The 17,453-nt window shown below is 35.1% G+C and overlaps 1 protein-coding gene across 1 annotated transcript; it reads right to left on the bottom strand.

The window, feature by feature from the left end:
- LOC136805740 (zinc metalloproteinase nas-4-like) lies at positions 1 to 4,226 on the bottom strand. The gene is made up of 7 exons (XM_067062286.1): positions 3,912 to 4,226; positions 2,987 to 3,076; positions 2,547 to 2,667; positions 1,795 to 1,970; positions 1,218 to 1,428; positions 932 to 987; positions 1 to 445 (listed from the first exon to the last, which is right to left on the bottom strand). The coding sequence occupies exons 1-7, from the start codon at positions 3,982 to 3,984 to the stop codon at positions 204 to 206; spliced, it is 969 nt and encodes a 322-aa protein (XP_066918387.1). The 5' UTR covers positions 3,985 to 4,226; the 3' UTR covers positions 1 to 203.
- Positions 4,227 to 17,453: the final 13,227 nt, after the last annotated feature.

A 17,453-nucleotide genomic window follows, 5' to 3' on the forward strand; every position in this document is an offset into this window, starting at 1 on the left:
TCAATTTTACATACACACAACACATTAGCTATTTACCTCAAACAATTCTTCATATTTACAATAATGTAAACGCGTTTTTAAGAGGAATCGTCAATCAAAATTTCATCGACAGAAAAATTTACAATAGTGGTATCGACATATTCAATGATTGGAAATCAAGTTCGTTTGTCGCAATAAAAATTATATCGAGATTGTTATGACGATTACGCAATGCGACAGATCTTACAACTTTTACGACATCGTTTTCGAACATTTTCGCTCCTTGTACAGTAACCATGATACACGAAGTAATTGCAATATTGCGACGTATCAAAACACGTCGAACGACAAAATCCGCACGTTTTCGGACAAGCTTGACGCATGCGCTCTCGGTAGAAATAACAGCCACCAGAAAATCTGTAAAACAAACACTGGAAGCCAACCCATGGGTCATCGCGACAAGTATCTATGGAAACGAGAAAAGATGGAACACTTTCGAATAAAGTTATAAAATAATCATTTTTAATACATGTTCATTCTACCCAGGACTCCTCGGATGTAGATCATCCCAAATTTCACGAAACTATTTGGTTTTCAATGAAATTTTCAACAGTTCACAAACACATTTATAGGCCTATTTATTTAGTAATTTTTGCTGGTTTTAGCGCTATACGATTGTAGCTAAATGTTTCATCATGCTGATAATTGCACTAAAAAAATTTGGTTTAGGTGAAGCGCGAGTTGCCCACATCTATTACGGAATATGGGTACGGAATGGTCTGATGGTTGGAATCTCTGTTTCAAACATGCAAGAAGCAATTTCTACCTATTGCAAGATGGTCCAACTTTTCTTTTTGGCTTAAGTTCAAAATTGGATTGAGCTAGATTAGGGGGCGTTGACCATTGAAAGAAATAGATAGAATCAAGTTGAAAATTTTGTTCGTATTCTTACCTATCTCGATTCGTGTCTTTTTCGGCTTCTTCACATTCGAGGTGTTGTTTTTGCATCTGGAAAGAAAGGTAGAATGAAGTCACTGTCAAAAAGTTGTACACAAAAAGAGAACATGATAGAGAAGACATTCTATGGGCAACTCAACTCAATTATTGGATGGGCATATGATTACGCCATTTTTCTTACCAAAATAAGAGCAGAAAACGTGTTTCCGGTAGTAAAAAGGAAGATGTTAGATTATTCAAATACAATAATCCTTCATTCAATCTTTCGGAGATTTACAAACCTGTAAAGCTCATTCAGTTGTTTGATATCGATAGGGCTCAATTTTACTCGCTGTCCCAACTTCTTTGAAGGGTCTTTCCGGTAGGTGATGGTTTTATGTCCATTCTTACTGAAGGCTCTGTTGGAGTAATGCATGATGCTGTCCGGATCATAAGGGTGTCCGAGAGTATGAGCTTCTCCCGGCTTGTATTTTTCAAATTGTCTTTTCGCTCCTATAACAGATGTAAGCTATTTTTTGGGGAAAAAATATCGATCTAGCGGTTTGGGGCGGTATTTTATGAAATATCAACACAATAAAGAAAACAAGTGCAGATAGCACGTCGATTGACAGGTAATATACATGAGTCGCACCTCGTTAAAAAGTTTACAGGATTAATGTTTTTCATTTCAAGCGATCACGTTTACAACAAGAGGGCAACGATAAAGTTTTTTAATGTTTTCACACCTGTCAAATCTTTTCGTTATCAGAAGAAAAACGTACTCGTTGCCCATTGATATCAAAGTTGAAAATCGAGTCTACAACAAAAGGCAACTTCTTTTAGTTGAACAACAATAAAAAGAAAGATAAAGAGACACACCTTCCATCGCATTGCTGACATCAACAAAAACATGGTGATCGCGGTCCCTCCTCACGTGCTCATGATAGAAGCCTAAAGTGTGGAAAGTCTCGTGTAGTGCAATGCCTTTGGTGTGGCAACCATCTCCTAAGGATAAATCTTGTTGCCCTCCATCACGACCAATCGTTGAGAAGCATCTGAAAAGTGAAGATAGATGTTGAATAGAAACGAATCATTCAACCTGGACCCAAATCATAGGTAAAGATTGTTTTCGAGAACAAAAACCGGTATGTCATGTTAAAAAACACAAAATTCATAAATAAAGGGCTTATGTTGCACATAGTGCATTAGCCTTGAAATCGAAGCTAAATTGGCGCTACCACTCGATAGATCTGAATGTTATATTTGGACAGAGTTTTAGAAAACTGAAAGTCCTTAAATATTATGAAGCACCGATAACGCTAAGCCGTAACCTAGCTATTCCAGGAGAAATTTGTACCCCCTATGTTGAGGAGGATTTAAAAAAAATTGACCACCCTGGATTTTCGACCTCGTGTCACTGACCACCCTAGATTTCCAACCTCATTTTACTGACCACCCTGGATTTTTTCGTTCAAAAACCAGACTCCCCAGGTTTTTTTATTTTCCAGATTTTCCAGACCACCCTGGACGTCACACCTCTTCGACATAGGGTACAGACTATTTCTGGAATAGCCCAATCCTTGGTAATTAGACTGCAAGTGCACATCGATTTAGTGCTAGCTTGTTCTTACCCTTCTCTGCTTGATATGATTCGAACATAATCTCGTTCAGTGGTCCTCTTTACGAAACGAACACAAGAAACTTTCTCGATTTCTTTGATGGCTTGCTTGAAAACTTGCTGCTCTTTGTAACCTGTAGAAAGGGACTTAATGAAATCATTCACAAAGAAAAAGGTACTCGGAATTTAGTCGTTTGTTTCTAATTCCTGAAACCAACAGAATAAGGATAGGATGATCTTTATCGGCATTAGCTCAAATACGGTTCAAATATTTTACTAACACGATTCTCCTGTTTCAAATAACAAATATATTTTTCGCAACTCAATTACAGTGTACTATATCCCAGGCATGCTAAAATTAGAAAAGTCAATCCTCAGTGGTACTCAAATATCAAATGAAATCGATTTCTGCGAACATGGATTTCGTGTGAAGACAACACGAAGCTCACTCACCTGCAGTAAAACCGAAAGTATACGGAACAATCCCTCCCGGCCATTTCCGGTATTCGTCTGCTACCGTATCTCGTCTTGTCCGCGAATGCACTGAAAAAAAGAATGAAACAAGACATCAAGCAGTCAACATTTTGACGTTTTTAGCGCTTCTCAACCACAATTTAAGGATGAGATAAATAAAACACTTTATAAAAGAAACATAGGTTGTAACCTCAAACATTTTCTTGCATAATATTCATAAAAATAGTGCGACCAGTGGAAGTTCATGTGGTTTTGACACTGTCAACAACAACATCAATAAGCCTGTGGTAACGGGCATCTTTCATCCGCTATCAGAAGACAGTCGCATTACGTGAAATCCGTTGCTCCTCTTCAAAACGTCACACTGCTCAATATATCGGAAATACTTTTGAGAACAGACTGCCCTAAGCCTTGACTTGTAATTTGCAAGTGAAAGAACAAAGTTCATCCGGTAAAAAAAACCGACGTATTTCCTAAGGCATGTATTCTCAAATTTCTATTGACAACTTAAGATGGTACCGTCGATCAACAAATTTAATAATTTTCCCTCAAAAGTTGTAAGGTTTGAGACAAACATCTAAACAAATTAAGACTACATCAACAAGCGATTTGTGATAGATTTTCATAGTTTCATAAATTTTCATATCACAAAATGGTCCTATTTGTTTACCCAACTCTTTATTGGGGTTCATTGACCTAAGAACCATTTACTTAATTTTGGTCCATATTATAGCGGGTTAGGATTGTCAGAGGTGGATCTTTAAAATTCAGAGGAACGACGATGCTCCCGTTCGTTTTGATGTCTTTCTTCATTTTTTGCGACTCTCGAACGTAAAATGATCAAAATCTCGATGAGATTCAAGTGCTTCAAGCACTATAAAACAATAGCATAAATTTTACAAACCTCGTTCTTTAACGAACTTTCCACCAGAAGTCAAACAAAAACATTGTAACATCAGTACAAAAATCAAATACATCGTTCTCTCAATTTATCAAACGTCTTTTTAAGTAAGTCTTATGACCAGCGAAAAATGTCTTGTTGAGTAACGGAGATTTTATAAGAGTGTGACCGACTCTTCCAATGTATTTATATCAACACACACATTTGCCAGTGATGAGCAACAACAAAGTGACGTTTCTTATTTAAAACCTTTAACAACTTTCAAAAAAAAAGGGAAAGAAAAATTTTGTCAGAAAACATGATGACTTGAAAAGAAAACACACTTCATTTAGGTGACCTTGAAAAGATCTTCTACATGACATGCGCGAGCGCGTCATCAAGAGCAATGACAATTTGGTGAATAGTTAGTGTTACACCGCAGAACTTAATCCCTACTTTTTCTTACTATCGACGATTTCAGGATAAGAAAGATTTGGAATTTGAAACAGCAGACTTGTAAAGTGTTGGGTTTGTGGTGACGAGACGTAAAGAAGAGGAAACCATCTCTAATGACATTAATCCAGAGGAAAACAAAAAGAAACCTTAAGAAAACAAAACGAATGCCTAAAGAATTATACTGGGCTGCCCGTTCCATTCTTTTAATGGATTTTTTAATAAAATAGTTGTGGATATCGGACACAGAGTCCAGATGGTTTTATTAAAAAAAGAACTTTTGCTAATCTCAATGTATTTGACCTGTATGACGTCACTAAATATTTTATCGTTGGAAACGTCAAACCAAAAACAACACGTCGTGTTAGCAACTAAAGTCAAGCGCCTCAAGCAAAGGAAGTGCTTAATGAAGCAAGTTTTCCTCAAGACATTAAAATGTTTTGAAAGGAGAGCAACAGAAATGGAATATCTTCATATTATCTCTAACAAACATGAAGAAAAGGGGAATCATTAATACACAAATACGTTACGATGTCAGTAATGCGACTTGAATATCAACATAATCCCAGTCAATTTAATGACAGACCTAACAGCATGAAAATACTTTGGAATCCACGAACATTAAAGTCCCAAAAAAATTATATCTTCAAAACCACAAGAATAAAATTGACAGACCAACTGGAACCCTAAAAGACAGGGTCAGTTAACGATGAAATGACGCGACTGTCACGAAGAAGAAGAAGACACAGATAAAGTTAAGTCTATTATAATATTGATGGACCTTGAGTTAAAGAAACATTAGAGTATTGCCCAAAAATTATAGTTTCACAACCACTAGACAAGAAAAGACATTAGGTTCAAATTTTAGTTCTGTGTTTGTGTCATTCAAAATGATTGTGTGCCAAAACAAACTAATTATATCAACTGGATTCAGTGTATTTCTTTAGCTTTTCGATTTTTGAGCCATGTGGCCACAATTTCCTCACCAGCGATGGATGAAAGAAAAGAAAAGAACGTAACGCACCAAAGACATTTCCGGCTTGTTCATTCGACAGCACATGACTTCGTTACCGTTAAAACTGTGCTCGACCGTGGTACCAAAGAAGTACCAAACCAAAATTCACAACTGAAGGAGTAAAGGAGCAGCGACTTCAGTGCCGTCGTAGTGCGTTTCAGTATTTCTTCTCTAGTATCTCTTTCAGTACGTTTTGATGAAGGAAATTCAATAACTTCTTTCACAATGACTGGTTTTCAAAAGCTTTTTCTCTGGCTGATTTTCAGGATGTTTTAGGTCATCTTTAACGATTTCTAAGCCAAAAGATGTTATTACCTACAAGTGGATACTTTTTGAAGTGTCCATCTATCATTGGTGTCTTCAACAGGAAACATATCTTCTGGTCTTCTGGAAATTATACACTTATACTTCATGAGGAAAAAGCTTGTTGAATGTGGAACAATGATTGAAAAAAAAGAAAATGTTGAACAAATCCGGAACCAATATATCATCTCGTTTGTTGCCTATCGTAGCGTAGCCAAGAGGGGCGCAAAATTTGTTTAGGAGAACAGATTGTTATGCCATTATAATTATCTTTTCATACCATGAATAGATAATTACAATGGCATAGAAATCTGCTCTCCTACACAAATTTTGCGCCACTCTTGGCTACGCTACTAGCCTATAACACATTTAAGTGCGAGACAACCATGGATTTCATTTGGAAATCTTGATGAAATGAGCTGTGTAATACAACGCCAGTGGATATAGGAATGAGCTTCCCTCAAAAATACAAGAAATATTCTCCTTTGAAAGAACAAAATATATTTTTCCTTGCAAAAAATAAAGAATGATTTCCCTTACAAAAGACTAAATTTCCTTGCAAAAGGAAAAATAATGATTTTCCTTGCAAAATACAAATAATGATTCCCCTTGCAAAATACAAAAATGATTTTCTTTGCAAAATGCAAAGAATAATTTTCCTTTAAAAATACAACGAATAATTTCCCTTACAAATACAAAGAACGATTTCCCTTGCAAAATACAAAGAATGATCTCCATTGCAAAAAAAAAACTTTCAAAATGATTTTCCTTCGAAAATACAACGAATAAATTCCCTTGCAAAATACAAAGAATTACTCCCTTTTAAAGTGATTTTAAACTGTTTGCCTTGGTAGGTAGAATTCTGAGTGGAAAAAATTAAGGATTTTAAAAAGTAGATAATTTTTTGATTTTGAATTTATAACCACATTTCAATGGAATTAAGTCTCTTGCTGGGAGCTAAATGTAACGTAATTTTATGAATGGGAGCCCGAAACTGATTTTGAAAGCTGAAAGTTTGACTCCTATTTGACGTAAATTTGAGCCATTAAAAATTAAAATCATTTGACTCTGTGTTAATACAATTACGCCTGAAACACGTGTATCGAGGCTTGGTTGCACAAATCTAAGCCAAAATATTAATCTCTTTAGGACATTCCGAGGTTGATGTTATCAGGGAAGCAGATTTTAAGGTATTGTGAAAAGTGACTTGCAAATGAATTTAACAGATAAAAACAGGAAATTAAAACGTTAATTAATTGGCGAAAATGATCAATATTAAATTGGTTTGGTAAGATAACATCTCTGTAATCTTGGTTGATGATTTTTAACATGATAATTCACAAAGTGTTTGCACTACAGAAACATTTTCTGCTGGAAAAAACGAGAACATTTTAAAGAATTTGCAAAAGTTTTTTGAAATCAATCAAGACCTTTTTTGGCAAGAGTTTGTTGCAAGATGATGATTAGTAACGGAAGTTTAAAAAATGAAAATTGAAAATTGAGTGGCATGTAAAATATGTCACTCAGTGTCAGATCCGATTCTAATAATCATTTGAACCGTTCATTGCTTTCTTTAAGTAGATTCTAGCAGAACCAGCAGGCGAAAAATTGTTTTACGAGCTAGACATACAAGAGGTAGTAGGTTGTAGCACAATTATTTGGCATCCAACAAGAGGGAAGAAAGTGAAAAGGTCGCGTGTGGGAAAAGATGTTATCAAACAGAAGAAATTAATAACGATTAGTTTATCGAAAGATAAGGCGATTAATTGACTTAAACATCAAAGACACCTGATAAGTGGATCAAGTGTTTGTCTGAATGCATGACCTTTGAAAACTTCTGACGAGGTCTACTTCATGATGAAATGTTGTGTGGTTAAAGTTTTGGTCAAAGAATATTGTCGGTAAACTTGCTAAAAAGGGTAGGGTCTGCCCATAGGGGATCTTCCTAGCTCTAGGATTTTAGAAACTTAGGAGACTATTTAAACCTTTCAGAAGCCTTCTCTTATCCAGACCGACTCTAGTTTAGTTCGTTAAAGCTTCTGTGAAAAAAATTTCAATTTAAAAAAAGAGGCATTAGGGAAAACGTTACCCAAGGCACTTTCATTGAAAAAAAAGGAAGTTAGTTGAGAAGTAACACATGCTCTACCTTCAGATATTTCAACTTATAAATGGTAACCTCGGCAATCGATAGTAATGAATAAATATCTTGATAAATCAATAACCATGATAGACAAAGAGAAGGAACATACGCCCCCTCCAAACACAGCAGGGGAAAGAAAACCATATATTTGATCTCTTCCTCTTTCGAACAACAGGCACATGAGGAAGTTCTCGGAGTCAATAGAGTCCTAAAATGCCCACCCAGCCATTTTTCTATGTAGTTAAAAATGACCACGCATTTTGCGCTATAACTTCTGAGGACGAAAATTATATCAAGCTAGGGTACATTATCACTCAAATATGAAATGTTCTTGCCAATTTATTTAGTTGAATAGTTTGTTAGTGGAAATTATGGTTAAGTCATCATCTCGTGTTCTTACACAAGTGGAATAAATCCAGTCAAAATAACAGACAGCGCAAGACATACGCTTAAATTGTGTTTGTCTAGTTCCACATTACATTCTGTACTTGAGAAAGCACTCCTGATTGATATTGGCGCCCAATTTCACGTGCCTTCCGCCATGAGTATGACACGCATTGTGATATTTTACCAACAAGAAATCAAGGAATGAATTGAAAATACTTAGGATGCCCTATGAAGAGAAAGCATTATACCGGCTTCGAAATCCTCACATTTTTTTTTGGGTCTGACAAGCTCTTTGGGAGTTAAAATACATGAAGTAAAGCGTAAAAATGAGGGCAAAAGGAGATCCAAAATAAACGCAGGGTTTACACTCAATATTGTTTTATGAATTCTTCATTCAAGAATGATATGGCATGGTTTGAACGTTTCAGACGGGCATGTAGGAAGTAACCAGAGTTGTTCTTTCCACATCACGTGGCTTTCCTTCTTTGACGTCACAGAGAATCTTGCATCAGAGGTACGTCATATGACAAAAAACCTACCAAGTCTATAAAATGAGATTTTTCAAAGAAAGAAACTGGGACAAAAAGTATGATATAGCGCTCATTGAATTTTCCTCGTCTATTCTCCAAAAGAATTAAGAACAAACATAGTCCATGGATGACGATCAGATGATAACCATTCAAGCGATGACAGAGTTTTTTCCAGTGCAAGATAGTGCAAGACTGTTGGGTCGAGAGTGAACTATAAATCCATAGATTTGTTTGTTTTGTGATGTATGATCGCAATCAATGAAACATCCTTTCACTCGCTATGTTTTCCTCTCATTAAACTCACGTGGTCTACTTCACGCGTGAGTCTCTCACAAACAAGAAACAGCGGAATGTCTGTGGACAGAATATAAAAGGGAAGTTCTTTTTTCTTTACTTTGCTGTACAAGGACTCCCTAAAGGCTACTAAGTCCTTGTGTGAGAGTCTTGCGAAAATCAGTGAAAAGATTTTTTCTGATTTTCTCATCAAAATTCGCCATACCAGTCGAGGATAAGAATACAGACAGTGATCGGCCCACTGTTTCTTACACGAAGGCTCTAGAAAATAGTATCCGGTTGTAACATACCAATCGCAAGACATTTCTTTTTCCAAAGCTTGAGTGAAAACTCACATCCTCAACATAATTTCTTCACATTTGCATATAGGGGGGGGGGGGTATTTTCGACTATCAACTCTCTTCATTTATTATGGGAAAGGTTTTACTTTGGATAAAAGCAGCCAGGCTAGTCGGTACTCTGCTAGTGTCCATAGTGAGCTTTTCTTGCGGTTTAAATGTTTAGCAGCCGTGATTCAAATTCGTAAAGGAACAATTTCGGTGCAATTGAGAAAAATTATCTCGTTGCAAATAGATTACATTATGTCAATAGTCAATCTTTATAAAGATACATTAAACCAACCAATTTGGTCCAATACAAGAAAGAGGCGACACGAATTATTACTCTCATCAGCCGAGCCCATTATTCCATATTTAAAGTCTACAAAAATAGAACAACATTCAAAATAGAACGTTTTCTTACTATATGAAGAAAAAAATTCGCAATTAATGGACCATAATATAATTTGGATTTTGAAGATTTTTTATTTAAGCTGATGTCTTCAAAGAATCATGGATATACACAGTATGCAATAGTTCAAAAATTCTCACAAAATTATAGAAATATGTATTGAAGGTATAAAATGCGAAGAAAACGGCGGGCTTGTGATTCCGAAGATCAAGTTCCTTTTGAGAATATTTTTCTACTGAAAAATGTTAGACCAATGTATTTTTCGGAAGGTTTCCATAGCAATTTATCCGGAAAGTATCAAAGCCGTTAAAAGTACTTTTAGTGGAATTTTTTTGTGTTAATCTTTCCTTCCGATGCACTGCTCACCGATTGTGGAATTCAAATGATGTGCAAAATGTTGGCCAGTAATATTTCTTTGTTTTGAAGAAAACACATCCTACTGTACTTAGGAGTATGATTAGAAAATGGTAACTGATAATAAATTCCGAAAAGATTTCACCTAATTGCTGAAATAATTTTTTTATGGAGGAAGTCATTTCTTTATTTTACCACTCAGAAAACCTCAAAATAACACTCCTTACGGATTCATGATCAAACGCATAACTTTACAGTAAGAATTATTTTCACTTGAACCTTCAATCTTGTTCCAAATGACACTAACCAAGCATACGAAGTCCGGCTAAAAAATTTATACGATTAACAAAGGGATCGGCCGAGCGATAGACTCCCATGTTTTCCATGTTTTTCTTGCATTTTTCGAATTCTTCGTTTCCAAGGGTATAAAAACAATCAATAAAGCGCTTCTTCTGTAGACAAAAAACCAAATTGTACAAATGAATGACCTACACTGAACCTTCTCATTACATAATGACTATCTTTACACCAAAGTACGCCTACAAACATGGTGCAATATGGAAAAGTTCGACCACCATCATACCATCATAATTATTGGCGTGAGAAAAAGTATGCGTGTGACAACCCCAAGGACGAGAACCCACTTCGGAGCACTTCAGAAATGAAATGACCACAAATATATTTATGGAAATTTTTTGTAATATTCAGCAATTGTTTACCAAGGTTAAAGCTGGTATGATTCCAGTACTGGTTCTGTCTAATTTGTATAGATAGTTATAGTTCTGGTGAAAGGTGATTGGCAGTATTTTGAGGAGCGGCGGAAAATGTTTATTTAAAGATGGCGGCTTTTGTTTGTTTATATTTCTGCTTAACCTTATTCAAAAATAACTTCACTTGTGATTATGTTGCCAAACACACGCAATTAAATAAATGTCAAAAAAGCCATCAACCTTAATGATTTTAATTAATTTTCATCAAAAGAAGCATATGCATAAGGTTATTGTATCAAAACACGAGATGTTGTCTACTTTTGCTTCGTCCTTCGTCAGGCGCCAATTTGTAAGGAATGTCGTTTGAAAATGAAGACTTGATTTCCTGTTTTGTCGCGAATGAGACTCCTCTAAAGCCAATCTCAAATTGTCCATCCGTCGTTCAGTTGACAAATCAAGTAATTACTCCCATTAGCACTACAGTAAATAATGAACGCGCTGGAAAAGGAACGCCCACGCGAAAATCAAAAACTTCATCATTAGACTGGTGGGTGGGCGTGAGAAAATGAGATTGACAAAGGTAGTAGCCAATGTAACAAGTATTTAATATCCGATGGGAGATAAAGTGTCAAGCAATCTTTGACTCACTTCCCCACGCTTTTCATTTCGCGATCTTTTACAGATTATCAAAAAGCTAAACAGTTATCGGGCATTTCCCAGATAGAAAATGCAGCTGGTAGCTTAGAAACCATGCTCTCTAAACATCCGAGTATAAGTTCCAAGCTTTCCGAACAGGTAGCGAGAGAAATGGAAAGAATGGAAACCAATGGTGGGTCAACTGTTTGCTTTGAACACCATTTAAAGGTCTGATATCGCATCCTTGATCCTCCTCAATCATTTTATCATCTCTGTCAATAGAAAAATAAACAAAACTAATTCTTGCGTAAGTCTAGTACTTAGTGGGTAAGCTAGCAAGCAAATCATTTAAGGTAGAAATCTGAAAGTTAACTAAATTGTATCAACTTTAAGAAAATCGAAAACAAACAAAATATATAGTACGGTAGATTTCCGTGTGTGCGGAAGAGTTTATAGGAGAAACAGTTATGATATTCATTACATTTCATCTTCCTTCGCCTTACATAAGTTCGCTAATACCTCTCTTTTGTTTACCATGTTTGTTTTTCTCCACAAAGTCGGACAAAAGTGACGTCAACTGAATGCTATTCAGGAAAGCAACAATTGAAGTCAAACAGAAATTCAGCATGAAAGTCAATATATAAAGCTTGTTTATGGCAAAGTTGGCCCATGCCTACACTTCTTGGTACTTTTGTTTTAAAAGCATTTTTCCCCCTGTAGACATTTTCCGCTCAAAAAAATTACAAGGCGCATTTTGATGAACGCATGTCGCGTAGAAAATAAGGCGCGCGCTCGGAAATTCGAATCGAATAACTGATAAGCAATTAACAACGATTACGTATGGAAAAATTTCCGTTTTGATCTCCTTGTATTTCTATAATGTATTGTGGTCGTAGCTGAACAATGACCCTGGGTTCATCACTTCATCACTTTTGAAATGCTATAAATTGATGGAGGCACTTCAAATTCCTCATTCAAAGAAAAACACCAGTGGACATTGAAAGAAGGGAAGAAATTTTCAACTAACAATGAACGGAAACATGGGAGTGATCTTTTACACAATATTGATGTATTTGGTATGTGGTGTACGATGTAGCTGTTCGAATGACGCCATCAAAACGTTTAATAAGAAGGCGTTGGAAGATCCAAGCCATGTCTTCAAACATGCCATCAATCTCTCCAAACAATTCGCCAATTGTTTCTTCGAGGAGACCAAAAGTGCAGACAGTACCGAGAAATGTGAGCAAAACTGTGCAAACCAATACCACTCATGTGAAAAGGGTATACCAGAAAACTTTCCTAGTTTGAAGTTCCCTTGTCATATAGGATATGCTGGCTGTATGAACCAATGTCGTCCAAGTGGAAAGACGTTCAATCAACGTTGCAAAGATGTGTGCAAAAGTGACTTCGATGAATGTTTTGTGAACATGAGAGGATTTTATCATTCCTTTGTCTGTATTGAAAGTCGAAAACTTTGCAAAGTACAAACTAGATGTTATCGTAAGCATTCCAAGCTTCACCTCACCAGTAAATACAGACTGTAATCTTTCATCAATGATTAATTTTTATAAAAATTCTTTTTGTTTGTTCAATTTTTGTAAAATGGTAATTATTTATTGTGGATATGTAAATTAATGTCAAAGAAGTATCAAATATAGAATTTAGAAGCACAAAATTTTGTAATGCACATATTTAACTGTTATGATGATTTTTAAAGGATGAGAAAGACTTTCTAACCAACAAATTTGCTTTGTTTATTTTAATGTTTGTCTGGACTATAAATAGTTTGAGAATCCCTGAGAATCGAGAATTCCTCTCTAGTTGATAGCTCTTCACTTCAGGGTGCTTGAGGTGACCTCACAAAGGGAAAAAATGACGTAAGAGCTAAATAAAGATGTGTAAATTTTATCTTATTTTAATATAAAAACTAGTTATCAAAATATACTTTAGGTATTACCAAAATCACCCTGCTACAGTGTAGTAAATAGCTCTTTAAACCTGCAGAGTAACTCAGATTTCTACGATTTCTACGATTCGGCATGATTCTTTTCTTGGTAAGGACTCTGGTGATAAATCTTTTGTGCTTGAAAGTTGTAAATAAGTCTTCGACCGCAGTCGGAGGCGACACGAAGGCTCCTCTTTTGATAGCTATAGTTTACCCGAAAGTAAGGGAGGGCGCAACACTTTCTCCCTGGATTGCTCCACTTACCCTTGATCCTTCTCCTAATTGCTGAGCATCAAGCAGAGAGGCATCAGCAAGTACCATTTTGGGAATCTTTGGTTTTACCCAGCTGGGAGTTGAACCTACAACCGTTTGTAAACTATTGCAAAAATGTTACTCCCTAAAATCTACAAAGATTAGCATCTTGATCTGAGAGATGCAATTCTAGTGTTACGTCATAACTCATCGGTTCAACTGCTTATAAAAAAATCTTAAATCTTAAAAAGTTAAATCTTCGCAAATTTTAGGTACTTCTCCTTCAAACAACTGGAACAGCAGTGGAAAAAAAGGTTTCTATGGGTATCAATAATTTGAAATTATTTTCTTATCTATAACCACCATATCCATATTAGGCCCTAGAATAGTACAGACTCCTACACCGACCTTGACCTTTAATCTAAGATAAAAAGGCACTTAAGCATCAAGCATTAATGATGGCTTTAAACTATGGCCTATGGCAGGTTTTAAGAGCAATCTCAACAAAGGTTTCTATATGTAATGAGTCAAGTAATTTATTTCTGTTGATGTTTCAGGTAAAGTAAAATGAAGATACGTCAACAAAGGAGAAAATAGATAAATACGAACTTGTAAATAAATACCAAATAGTCACGAAGATTTCTCAAGGATTCCATGCCAATACTTCCAAGATTTTATTCGATGCGACCATCTGTTGGGAAATTCTCCAGGTCCTAGAAAATGATCGATTGTCACAAATGAAGATAAAAAGTAAGAATGAATAATTACAGGGAGAATGAACATTAGATCTAGACAATCAATCTTTAACAGCCATCGAAAACTTGTTGTTAAAAAATAAAGATTCATTCCAAAAAGAGAGTAAATCCTTGAAAATTAAGATAAAAGAATAAAACGATCGAACGCACTGGTTAACCACAAGAAATTTAGAAAGGTGAGGAGTTTAACAACTATAACCAAGAACTAAACATTCTAAAGACGATATAATAACATAACAGATGTGTTGTATTGAGCAATTTGGGTACTTTTGGGTGGGAGAATTCAATGCTAGAATTAATGATTTTGAAATCACTCATCAGCAACGAATTTGTGACATGATAATGATATCGAATATTTTCTCTTCCTTTATAATTGCGTACAGACTTGCCGTGCGGAAACGAGGTCATGATCGAAACTTCACAAATGAAAAAACACACCTCCTGCAACACAATCGCCCTGTAAAGAGAAGGGCGTGGTCGTTCCAGCCCCTTGAGATTTTCATTCTTCGTTTGACCATGGACTCCAGTATATCATTTAATTAACTCGTTATTTGTATTTGTTTACTGAAAATATAAAAACAAAAACCTCGTGTATTGAAAAGCTGATTGGGACAAAGAAATGTATGGCGCGCCAAAAGGCTTTTTAATACTAACTTTTTTTTATAATATCAACTTTTTTTTATAATACTAAAATTTTTTTATAATACCAACTTTCACTTTTATAATACCAACTTTCATTTTTATAATATCAACTTTTTTTTATAATACCAACTTTCATTTTTATAATATCAACTTTTTTTTATAATACCAACTTTTTATTATAATACCAACTTTCATTTTTATTATATCAGATTTTTTTTTAAATAGCAACTTTTTTTTACAATACCAACTTTTTTTATAATATCAACTTTTTTTTTATAACACTAACTTTCATTTTTATAATATCAATTTTTTTGGTCTCGCTTAGTCAATTTTCTTTTTTCACCATGTAGACAGACCTTTACAGTTCTTCACTGGAAAATCTAAGAATGTGGATGCACCACTGGAGAGTCTTCCTACATTTTTCGAAATATTCAACCCAATACGTCACTTTTTCTATTGTTTAAGTGACGTTATTGGGTTGAATATTTTGAAAATTCTCGGAAGACTCCAGTGGTGCATATCATGAATTAGAGAATCGTGTCATCCAGTCTATCAAAAAACCTTAAGTGGCCTCCAGGCTAGGTGTAATCGCGCTAAGACTCCTTCTACATTTGATCGATTATACACGCATAGTAAGCGAGACAAAAATTGGTGTTATGAAAAAACTTCGAACTAAAAAAAAAGTTGGTACTATAAAAAAAAAGTTGGTATTTATGGTTGTTTATTTGTAGCAAAATTACGATTTTACTATTCAACCAAAATTTTACTATTCAACGAAATATTTCACTATTTAGTGCCAACGAAAATATTATGGTTCAACCAAACTTTTGTATTCAACGAAATATTTTACTATTTAGTGCCAACGAAAATATTATGGTTCAACCAAATTTTACTATTCAACGAAATTTTTTACCATTCAACAAAATATATAAGTGTTCAACAAACATTTTACCATGCAACAAAATATTTTTCTTTCAACCATTATTTACAGTGTTGTTCTAGGCTACGTCATATATCTTCCTTCGTTTCGAACGTAAAACTCCTACTCAAGAGTAAGGCCTAAAAGCCTGGAGCTGTCTATTGTATTGTGTAGACTATGTTGTTCTTTCTTCCGCGCGACCCATAAAAAAAGAATAAAACACAGAACAATCAAATCTTGAGTCTGTTAACTGTAATGTTCTCCTACCTTGTACCTTCTTGAATCAATCAGAGCTTTACACACATACTGATATAAGTAAGTTATGAAACATTAATTTTGCTTTATCCATCAATTCACTTCCTCTTGGAGTTGTAACTCAAAACCATCACATAACCACAGGACACCAACTGATCAAACTGAGCAAATTCTTGGAAATGAATGAAACTCCTCGGGCCGGGGGGGGGGGGGTACTTAGGCATAAATGGACGATGAGTATGTGCGGACGGTAAGGGTCGGTTTTTTCACTTTTCAAAGTCTCTCTAAGGGTCGGAAAAATCAGAAAGTTTTAAATTAGTCTCCCTTTTAGGGTCGGAAAATTCAGGATTCTTAGGAAATTTTTTGATTTCCAGAGAAAAAATTGTAATAAAGTCTCTCTAAGGGTCACCTTTTCAGCAAAAATCAGTCTCTCTAAGGGTCGGTTTTCGGAGGTCCCGTCTGCACATACCCTTTATTCGCCAACCCTAGTACCCCCCCCCCGGGTCCTCAGGTCAGAATTCTGCTCACGTCTCACATGTGCGGATCATTGCGTGTAATACAAGGACTGGAAAAACAGTGTTCTGCGTTTTATTACTCTTCCATGGAGAAATTTTGGTTGAACGAATATTTTTTCATTGGCACAAATTTTGACTATAGAAATATTTTGTTGAATAGTAAAATTTGGTTGAACCATAATATTTTGGTTGGCACTAAATAATGAAATATTTCGTTGAACAGTTATATATTTCGTTGAATGCTAAAATATTTCGTTGAATAGTAAAATTTGGTTGAACCATAATATTTTTGTTGGCAATATAAAATATTTTCGTTGGCACTAAATAGTGAAATATTTCGTTGAATAGTAAAATTTTGGTTGAATAGTAAAATCACAATTTTGCTACAAATAAACTGCCATAGGTATTATAATACAAAAAATTGGTATTATAAAAAAAAGTTGGTATTATAAAAAAAAGTTGATATTATAAAAAAAATTGGTATTATAAAAAAAAGTTGGTATCATAAAAAAAGGTTGGTATTAAAAAGCCTTTTGGCGCGCCATAGAAATGCACCGACACTCGTCCAAAAATACAATGAGGCATTAAGATCAGATTTCCTGTATACACATTAAAGAGATGTTTGCTTGATGCTGTTTATGTAATGGAAGATGAAGTTGTGCAAATTAATCAAATTTCCTTTCTTTTCCTGTTTGTCTATGAAGGGTTGTTTACTTCACGCGCACCCTTCCT

Source organism: Clytia hemisphaerica, unplaced genomic scaffold, assembly GCF_902728285.1.
Source record: "Clytia hemisphaerica strain Z4C2 unplaced genomic scaffold, Clytia hemisphaerica genome assembly, whole genome shotgun sequence".
NCBI classification, from domain to species: Eukaryota; Metazoa; Cnidaria; class Hydrozoa; order Leptothecata; family Clytiidae; genus Clytia; species Clytia hemisphaerica.